The 10,265-nt window shown below is 54.1% G+C and overlaps 1 protein-coding gene across 1 annotated transcript; it reads left to right on the top strand.

Moving 5' to 3' along the window:
• Positions 1-757: 757 nt before the first annotated feature.
• On the top strand, positions 758-2,094 carry CLDN3 (claudin 3). The gene has a single exon (XM_045543150.1). The coding sequence runs from the start codon at positions 1,061-1,063 to the stop codon at positions 1,715-1,717; it is 657 nt and encodes a 218-aa protein (XP_045399106.1). The 5' UTR covers positions 758-1,060; the 3' UTR covers positions 1,718-2,094.
• Positions 2,095-10,265: the final 8,171 nt, after the last annotated feature.

The following is a 10,265-nucleotide window of genomic DNA, read 5'->3' as shown; positions in this document are numbered from 1 at the left end:
GCGCTGAAGGTCTCAGAGCCGGGAGGGGAGGATTGCCCAGGTGTGGGAGCAAGGGCTTCGCAGGCAGCGTTTTCGACTTCCCCCCTTTGCCTGGATCAAACCGCTCCACCACTTTATTAAGGTGGACCCCAGCTCTGACTCAGGCTCAAAGGGAGGGAGGACAGGGGCTCTGCGAGGGGAGCACCTCTCAGCTACAGGCATCCAGGCGCTCCGCCAGCGATGGGAACTGAAGGGGGCTGGAGAGGAATCTGAGTTCAGCTGGGCTCAAGGGCATCTTCTGGGGGCGCCCCCGCAGGCGGTCCCTGGCTTCTGGGCCCCGCACCTCCCAGGCCGGACAACCCCACCGGCCAGAATCAGGCCGGGCCCGTGCAACGTGTGTGCTGCCTGGGCGGCTGGAGGGGCCGCGGAGCAGGTGCAGCTCCCGGGCGGCCGCCCGCTCTGCAAACAGCCGCGGCCACGCCCACACGGCGCCCTGCGCGTCCCGCCGCGCCCGGGCAGTTGCAGCGCCCCCATCCCCACGCCGCCCGCGCCAAAAATGGCGGGGGGGGATCAAACAGTTTGTGATTTGCACCCCAAACCCCTGAAGCATCCCCTCCCCCCGTCTGCCCTGGAGAATTCGTTTCTGCGCAGTGGCGGACAAGGATCGAGGGGCCGGAGGGCTCAGGCCCCGCCCTGCCTTGGCACCCTCACCCCCGCGCCGCGCCGCTCCCGGCCAAGTCCTTCCTCCCAGGACACTCCGTAAAGGTGGGGGGGGCCACGTCACTGTCCCCAGGCCTCGGAGAGCGCAGCTCCGCCCCTCCCGCCCCCGCCGGCGCGCTGGGCATTTGGCTAAGACTACCGGGCCCCAGCCCAGCCGCCAGCCCAGTCGCCGCCGCGCGCCCACAGAGCCACAGGCAGGTGCAGGCGCGGAGCCGAGCCGTCAGCGCGCCGTCCGTGTGTCCGTCCGTCGGGCGTCCGTCGATCCGTCAGCGCCGCAGCTCCCGCCCAGGCCCAGCGGCCCCGGCCCCTCGTCTCCTCGCACCCGGAGCCGCCCGGCGGAGCCGGCCTTGCCGCGGCAGCCATGTCCATGGGCCTGGAGATCACCGGCACCTCGCTGGGCGTGCTGGGCTGGCTGGGCACCATCCTGTGCTGCGCGCTGCCCATGTGGCGCGTGACGGCCTTCATCGGCAGCAGCATCATCACAGCGCAGACCACCTGGGAGGGCCTGTGGATGAACTGCGTGGTGCAGAGCACCGGCCAGATGCAGTGCAAGATGTACGACTCGCTGCTGGCGCTGCCGCAGGACCTGCAGGCGGCCCGCGCCCTCACCGTCGTGGCCATCCTGGTGGCCGCCTTCGGGCTGCTCGTGGCGCTCGTGGGCGCCCAGTGCACCAACTGCGTGCAGGACGACACGGCCAAGGCCAAGATCACCATCGTGGCGGGCGTGCTCTTCCTGCTGGGCGGCCTGCTCACCCTCGTGCCGGTGTCCTGGTCCGCCAATACCATCATCCGGGACTTCTACAACTCCCTGGTGCCCGAGGCGCAGAAGCGCGAGATGGGCGCCGCCCTGTACGTGGGCTGGGCGGCCTCGGCGCTGCAGCTGCTGGGGGGCGCGCTGCTCTGCTGCTCGTGCCCGCCGCGCGAGAAGAAGTACCAGGCCGGCAAGATCGTCTACTCGGCGCCGCGCTCCGCCGGCCCGACCGCCAGCACCGCCTACGACCGCAAGGACTACGTCTGAGCAGGCAGACGCAGGAGACCCCGCCGCACCGCCACGAGCTGGAGCGCCCACCAGTCCAGCCTGCAGCCTCGCATCGGAGACCTGTCCGGCCCCGGATGCCAGGCAGCCCCCTCGCTGGACTGGAAGGGGCCAGCTCGCCGCCGCCTCCCCAGCTGCCACCCCTCTGCGGGCTGGGGAGCCGCCTGCGGGACCCGAGAACCACCCCGCATGGACTGTGAAGCCTCACCCCTCCGGAGCGCAGGGCTGGGGAGCCCGCCGCTACTTGCCTGCTCCGTGGAGCCCCGTCGGGCCGCTGCCCCAAAGCCCACCAGGGGCAGGAACCGGCAGCCACCAAATGGAGCACTTGATATTTTTCAATAAAAGCATTTCGTTTTGCAGTTGCTGGAGCCTCCTTGTCCTGAGCGCCCCCTCGGGGGCCGGCCTTGGCTGGATCCCGCTGTCCCGCCGCCCTGCCCAGTTGGAGTTTAGAGGAAAAGTGGGGTTGTTAGCTGAGCTCGGTGCTCACTGGGTGGTCGCTTGCCTACTCACTGGGCATCAAGTGATGACCAAAACAGAGCCTGTGTGGCCAAGACCCAATCTAGAGAGCCGGCAGGAGCACTGCCAGCATTCCGTGGCCGGGGAGGGGAGGGGAAGGTAGCAGGGACCCTCTTCTCAAGGATGTGCCATTTGGTTTGTGCTTGGAGCCTGCACCCTCCACAGTGCGCTGTGCGTTCCCAATCTCTGGGTGCCCGTGAAAGAGCACATTCCATACTATGATTTGGAAAAGGAAAACAAAAAGACCTATTGTTTTGATAAAAGGCAGCCACCAAAAGTGAAGTTGGGCAAAGTCTTCTCACCTGGAGAAGGGATGAGAGAGGGACCCTGTCTTCTTCCTGGGCCCCTCAAGGGAGGGAAAGGGGAAGGGCTCAGAAGGGGCATGGAACACTCTTACGTTCATCTCAAAGGGGCTTGAGGTAAACAATGTGGAAAAGCCTGGAGTCTTGGAGAAAATGCAGATTAGATGGGAAAAGGAGCTGGAGCCCAGGCCCAGGCGGGAAAGAATGGGTGAGAGATTCAGAATGGCCAGGTGGCTTGTGGAGCCAGCCAGGAAGTGGTGATGGGCGCCAGGTGCCCGGACTTTGGACCTTCCTTACTCTGGGCGTTAGGGAGTCGTGGAAGGGGAGTACTTGGCCAGGTTTCTGCTTGACAGCAGCCCCCATGGAACTGGGATTCTAGGAGAGAGATAAAGGCAGGGAGACCATGTAAGGGGAAATAAGGCCATTGCCGCGGCCTGACATGACAGTGGCCAGAAACAAGGCTGCGCCAGGGAGTGCAGGCAGAACCTGCTGGGGGCTGTTAAGGACGCGGGGTGGGCAGCACTTGAAAGCCACTGGGACGTGCAGAGTGAGGGAGAGGGAAGGATGCTGGAATCTAGGATTTTCCACTGTAGCTCCCCGATTGGACAGTGGTGTCATTCACCACAGTGGGAGACCAGGTTTCTGGGGGAGCATAAAGCCTGTGGGACATCAGGTAGAGGCGCCCAGGAAGTAGGACATACAGAGAGGTCTGGTAAACCCGGGAGCTGTTAGCACACAGATGGCAACCGAAACCAGGGGCGTGGATGAGGTCAGTCCAGAAACCAAAAGAAAAAAAAAAAAAAGAGTTTCAAGGAGGCAGGTGTTGGCAACAGGGTCACAGGCTACAGGAGTGGCCACGCAAGATGAGGTCCAAGGAGTAGTCACGGGGTTAAGAGCAGCAAGGTGGTCACCGTCGGCCTTCGCAAGAGGCGTGGGAGCCAAAGCAGTGGACCGGAAAGAGGGTAGTAGGTGAGAGGTGAAAGCAGACGTTGTAGACTATGTGTCCAAGAGGTTTGCTTAGAAAGGGACTCAGAGGCTGAGCCAGCAACTTGGGGGGGGGGGCGGAGCGAGGATCACACAGGTATTTGGGGTCTAGGAAGACTTAGTTATGTCTAAATTATTGTATCTCAAACATTTTTGGCTGCAGCAAAGCTAAAGCAAAATTGTGGCAGCTAGATTTCTTAGTAGAACCCTCCGCTTAGCTCCAGAAAAATTCTCTGGTAAAGGAACACCAACACGTTGTCACCTCGATGACCCAAGGAAGAGGAAGTGGGTTAATAGTAAGTGTGCCCTAGCTTAGGTCACTCTCTAGGATTCCAGGAAAGAACTGGCAGTTGGATTAGTCTCTGCCCCGCAGGCTCCCCTTTGGGAGCCACTGTCCTTAGCCTGCAGGGGAGGAGCCAAGGAGAGCGAAACTGATTGTGCAGGTGGCAGGTGACTGATGGAGATGGATCCTGGGGAAGGGGGCCAGTCTCAGTGAGGGGGAGGGCTCTGACAGGGAGGGGGGACCCAGGTAATGAGAGGGCTCAGGGAGAGGAGGTGAGGGGGAGGGAACTGGGAGGAAAAGATTTCTGTGGGCCTGTCTGGGATGGGATTTGGGGGAAGTGGGCTAAGGACCAAGGGGTGGCACCTGTCTCCACCCCCAGCAGTCCCCAGCCAGGGGAGCCAGGGAGCCCTAGAGACAGGAGCAGGGTCATTCATTTACCATCGACTCCAAGAGGGAAGCCTGGACACAGTCCCTTCCAGCCACATCTGAGCCAGCCTGCCCCCCCTCCCCCGTAGCCCACCCCCACACCCTCAAGAAGAGGGAAGGGAGACAAACCCAATCCCCAGCAGGGATCCTTGGGGTTTCAGACTCTCCCCTGTGCCCTGGTCTCTCCCCAAGCCTGGGCGCCCCCAGGGCCTCCTGGAGGCAAGAGTCGGAGGGAGGTATCCTACTCCATCCTGTGCCCGTCCCCTGCATGCACACATATCCCTCAAGGTCTTCTTTCTTATCCTTTCTGGGGTCTAGGGCCTAAGCAGAGATAGTGGAGCTTGCAAACCATAAGCTGAGGAGGGTCCCAGGTGAGGGGGTGGTCCCAGGAAACCTCTGGACAGCCGGAGAGGCGTTTGATGTCAAGGAGCACACCCGAGCTGGGAGTCAGGAAACCTGAGCTCTAGATCCGGCTTGGCCACTGCTTTCCTGTGTGGCTCTGAGCACATCCCTTCCCCTTCCAGTTCTCAGTGTCCCCATCATTTCAACAAGGGGGCTGGACTGGATGACCCTTGAGGGCCCCTCCAACTTGTCTTTTCCATCCCTGTCTTATCACCCCCTGCAGAGGAAAATTAGCCAGAACTAAAGTGACCAGGTAAACAGTGCAAGTCACTCCTCTGGGACTCCGTTTCCTCATCTACAAAATGGATATGAAGGCCAGGCTCACGCCTGTAATCCTAGCACTTTGAGAGGCCAAGGCAGGAGGATTACTTGAGCCCAGGAGTTCCAGACCAGCCTGTGCAACATAGCAATACCCCGTCTCTACAAAAAATAGAAAAACTAACCGGGCGTGGTGGCTAATGCCTATAGTCCCAGCTTCTCAGGAGGCTGAGGGAGGAGGATCACTTCAGCCCAGGGGTTTGAGGTTGCAGTGAGCTATGATGACGCCACTGCTCTCTAGCCTGGGGGACAGAGTGAGACGTTGTCTCAAAACAAACAAACAAAATGGGTTTGTGGGCTGTGCTGAGGATTAGCTGCGCCACCTCCAGCTTGCCATGCAGCCCACTGTCTCCCCATCATGGCACCCACTGCACTACTGCATAGTGTGGTTTTGTTTCTTGTCAGACTTCCCTACCAGAAGGTCAGCTCCCGAGGTCAGGGACAGTGTTCTGAGCTTCCCTCTGTCTACAGCATCCAGCGCAGGCTGGCACGGCAGGCTGGTCAGAAACATCTGGGGAACAAAGGCGTGCCTGCTTGCATGGAAAGCACCTGGCACTGTGCTAGGCACACGATAGCAGCTCACTTACCATGAACTCATATCATTCCTATTTTGATATATTCAGCCAGACAGGGGCCTGGGAACATAAGGGAAATGCCTGGGTCGTGAGAAAGTCCCCGGGTTTCTTCAAACCTCGCAGCCCTGGACCCCCTGCCAGGCCCTGGGGCTGTCTCACCCACTTCCCACTGTGGTGCCACAGTCACTGGCTCTTGCCACACCTGTTCCAGCTCTTCCTCCTGCCAGACCAAAAGCCAAGTGCTTTATCTAATAAACACAGCATTTATTGTGGCTCCCTCAAGGTCTGCAGCAGGACTGGAAAGAACAGACAGTACCTTCCTTCTCCCTCCCGTGCCAGGGTTCTGTGAAAGGTCACTCTTGCCAAGACAGGTACGCCCTGCGGAGCCAGCAGGGAGCAAAAGCATTGGCGCCTGGTGATCACTGAGGGACCTTGACCAAGTCACTTGCTGCCTCTGGCTTGCATCTGCAAAAGAGGTGACATTGTCCCCGCTGTATTTGATCCCATGAGAACTCTGCAAGGTAGGCATTATACAGTGAGGTCACCAAGGCTCACAATGTGATAAGACTGGGCTCCAGACACTGCCCCCTCCTGTCAATGACCAGCCCCTAACCTGTCCCCTTCTTGGTATGTCCAGATGCATCCACCTCTCTTCCTCTCCACTGGTACTGCCAAGACTCCAGCCAGGCCACCACCATCCTTCTGTACAGCCTCGAGAGGGTCTCTGGTCCCCAGGCTCCCTTTCCACACCCCATAACCCAGCTATGCCCTTCCCAAGCCATTAGCCTCAGAACAACCTCAAATCTGATCATGCCACTCCCCTGTCTAAAATCCTCCAGGCCCCCTGCCCCTAGGTGGCCCTTAGCATCCCACCGAGACTCCAAGGCAGGCCTCCAGAGCCCTGCAAAGGCAGGCCACGCTTGTCTCTCAGTTTCTATAGTGCTCTCCAAATTGCCCCACCTCCTCCCCACCCCAGCACCAAGTCCAAGCCCACTAGACATCCTTTCTTTCATCAAAAATCCTGGCTGGGCACAGTGGCTCACACCTGTAATCCTAGCACTCTGGGAGGCTGAGGCAGGAGGATCACTTGAGCTTGAGACCAGCCTAGAGACATAGTGAGACCCAGCTTTACAAGAAAATTTTAAAAATTAGCCGGGCCTGTTGGCACACATCTGTAACCCCAGCACTTTAGGAGGCCGAGGCGGGAGGATCCCTTGAGCCCAGGAGTTTGAGACCAGCCTGGGCAGCATAGTGAGACTCCATTTCTACAAAGAACAAGAAAAAGCAGCCAGGTTTGGCGGTGCGTGCCTGTAGTCCTGGTTACCTGGGAGGCTGAGGCAGGAGGATCAGTTGAGCCCAGGAGTTCAAGGTAACAGTTAGTTGTGATCATGCCACTGCACTCCAGCCTAAGCAGCAAAGCAAGACTCTGTCTCACAAAAAAAAGAAAATTCCTGCGCTCTTTGGACCCTAGGCCTCAACACAAGTTCCCTCTTCTTGGCATAGCTTCCCCAAGCTCACCTCACCCACTTGGCAAGCTTAGAAGTCACTTCATGTCTGAGCTGAGGGAATGTGCCCCAACACCTGTGTAGCCAGGACCATACCATGGCATTTGTCACACTAGTCCAGAATCACCTCTTAGTTTGTCTTTCTGCTACCTCTAGACCATCGACTCTGTCGAGGAGGAGCCCCTAAGCATCCTGTAGACCTTGGTACACCCTGAGCCCAGCGGAACCTCCCGCATTGAGCTGATGCTCAGTAAAGACAATGTTTGTGGCCGGGTGCAGTGGTTCACGCCTTAATCCTAGCACTCTGGGAGGCCAAGGAGGGAGGATTGCTCGAGGTCAGGAGTTCGAGACCAGCCTGAGCAAGAGCGAGACCCCATCTCTACTAAAAAATAGAAAGAAATTATAGGGACAACTAAAAATATATACAGAAAAAATTAGCCAGGCATGGTGGCGCATGCCTGTAGTCCCAGCTACCCAGGAGGCTGAGGCAGTAGGATCGCTTAAGCCCAGGAGTTTGAGGTTGCTGTGAGCTAGGCTGACGCCACGGCACTCACTCTAGCCCGGGCAACAGAGCGAGACTCTGTCTCAAAAAAAAAAAAAAAAAAAAGACAAGGTTTGTGCCCACAGTGCAGTTTGAAGAGGAAACTAATTGTGTCTTATGTGGGATCAAGGAACAGTAGATTGCTTCCAGAAGAGGTCAAAGGTCACAAAGGGGTGTAATAGTCCACAAAAACTTCACAGACTGAGTCTTGAATAAATAGGTTTCAGGTGGATGGAGCTAAGAAGGGATGGCTTTCCAGGCAGGCGTCACTGAATGGGCAAGAGAAGAGAGGTAGGCACGAAAATGATACACCTGGGTGTGACCAGAGGCCTACCTGGTTGAAGCAGAAAATTCTTATACAAAAATGGCAAATGAAAAAGTTGAAAAAAGTGAGTAAGGATGTGGCATTGCAAGTCAATCCAAAGGTCTCTGCCTTGGTGTCCAGGGCGTCCCCAGACTGACACTGGAGTTATCTGGAGTGGTTCCCCTGAACAGATCCTGCTGTCCCTGCCTCCACGCCTTATCCCATTCTGTTCCTTCCACCCGAAAATCTCAATACTGTCCCTCCTTCTTCTGCTTTCCCTCTGCCCAACCCATCAATGGGGAATTGGCAGTTCATTGAGAATCCAGGTGGATCAAAGGTCTCACATAAAAAACAGAACTGTGAAAGAACTAGAAGACAACGCAGGAAGATATTATTATCTTATAAGATAAGAAGGTCTTCGTAAACAAGACACAAACCCCAGAAATAAAAGAAAAGATGATCTGATTTTATGGCATCAAAAAATATAAAATAAATGAATAATCCAAAAAGGAAATTAAGAAAACAATTTCAATTACAATGGTATCAAAAAGAATAAAATAGCCTGAGTGTGGTGGCTCATACCTATAATCCGAGCACTTTGGGAGGATGAGGGGGGAGGTTGGCTTGAGGCCAGGAGTTTGAGACCAGCCGGGGCAACACAGCCAGACACAGTCTCTACAAAAAATTTAAAAATTAGTCAGGCGTGGTGGCGTGTGCCCGTAGCCTCAGCTACTCAGAAGGATAAGGCAGGAGGATCACCTGAGCCAGGGAGTTCAAAGGTTGCAGTGAACAGTGATCACGCCACTGCACCCCAGCCTGGGGGACACAGCAAGAACCTGCTTCAAAAGCAAAAACAAAACAAAACAAAAACAGAATAAAATACTTAGGAATAAACTAACCAAGGAGGTGAAAGACTTGTACTGAAAACCACTGCTGAAAGAAGGCACAAATAAGTGGAAAGACATCACATGTCCATGAACATCCCATGCTCATCTCATGTGGTTGTTTTGTTTGTTCAGTTGGTTGGTTGGTTTTTACCTCCCAGATCTGCCAGAATCATGTGAGTGTTAAGATTTCCATCTTACCGAAAGCGATCTACAGATTTAACGCAATCCCTATCAAAGTCCCAAGGGCATTTTTTTCCAGAAATAGAAAATCTCACTCTCAAAGTCATCCAGATTCTCAAGGGAGCCCAAATAGCCAAATAGCTCTTCTTAGAAAAGAAGAACAAATTTTGAGGACTCACACTTCCTGATTTCACAACTTACTACAAAGCTACAATAATCAAAACAGTGTGGTACTGGCATAAAGACAGACATACAACCAATGGAACAGAATAGAGAGCTGAGAAATAAACACTCACATATGTGGTCAAATGATTTTCAACACAGTAACCAAAATCATTCAACAAGGAAAGGGCAATCTCTTCACAGTTAGTGCTGGGAACTGGATAGCCACATGCAAAGAAAGGAAGTTGGACCTTTACCTACCACCACACACAAAAATTAACTCAAAATGTATCAAAGACTTAAATATAAGATCTAAAAATATAAAACTCTCAGAAGAAAACTTCAGGCAAAAGTTTCACAACATTGGCTTTGGCAATGATTGCGTGGATATGACACCAAAGGCACAGACAAAAAAAGAAAAAATGGACAAACTGGACGTGGTGAAAATTAAAAACTTTGTGCACCAAAGGATACTATCAATAGAGTAAAAAGACAACCCATGGAGTGGGAGAAAATACTTGCAAATTATATATCTGATAAGGGATTACTATCCAGAATGTGCAGAAATTTTCTAAAATTCAACAGCAAAGAAAACCCAAAACAAAAACAAAAACAAAAAAACAACAATTCAAATATGGGCAAGTAATATGAATAGATATTTCTCCAAGAAGATACACAAATGAACAATAAACACATGAAAAGATGCTCAATATCACTAGTCATCAAAGAAATGCAAATCCAAACTACAATGAGCCATCACCTCACACCCATTGGGATGGCTACCATTTAAAACACACACATAGAAATAACAAGTGTTGTCAAGGATTTGGAAAAATTGGATCCCTGGTACACGTTTGTGGGATTGTAAAATGGTGCAATTATTATGGAAAATAGTATGGCGATTCAATTCCACTTTTAGGTATACACCTAAAGAATCAAAAGCAAGGTCTGGAAAACATATTTACACACCCATGTTCTTAGCAGTAGTATTCACAATAGCCAAAGGGTAAAGGCAACAAAATGTTAATCAATGGATGACTGGACAAACAAAGTGTGGTCTACACATACAATAGAATATTATTCAGCCTTGAAATGGAAGGCTGAATAATATCTGTCACCTGCTACAACATGGGTGAACATCGAGG

The sequence above is a fragment of the Lemur catta genome, chromosome 2 (assembly GCF_020740605.2).
Source record: "Lemur catta isolate mLemCat1 chromosome 2, mLemCat1.pri, whole genome shotgun sequence".
In the NCBI taxonomy this organism is placed as follows: domain Eukaryota; kingdom Metazoa; phylum Chordata; class Mammalia; order Primates; family Lemuridae; genus Lemur; species Lemur catta.
This window is presented reverse-complemented; position numbering and strand designations above follow the sequence as displayed.

What these genes read in the sequence shown, in the direction of transcription:
- CLDN3 (XM_045543150.1), top strand. Translation starts at nt 1,061, where the DNA reads ATGTCCATGGGCCTGGAGATCACCGGCACCTCGCTGGGCGTGCTGGGC.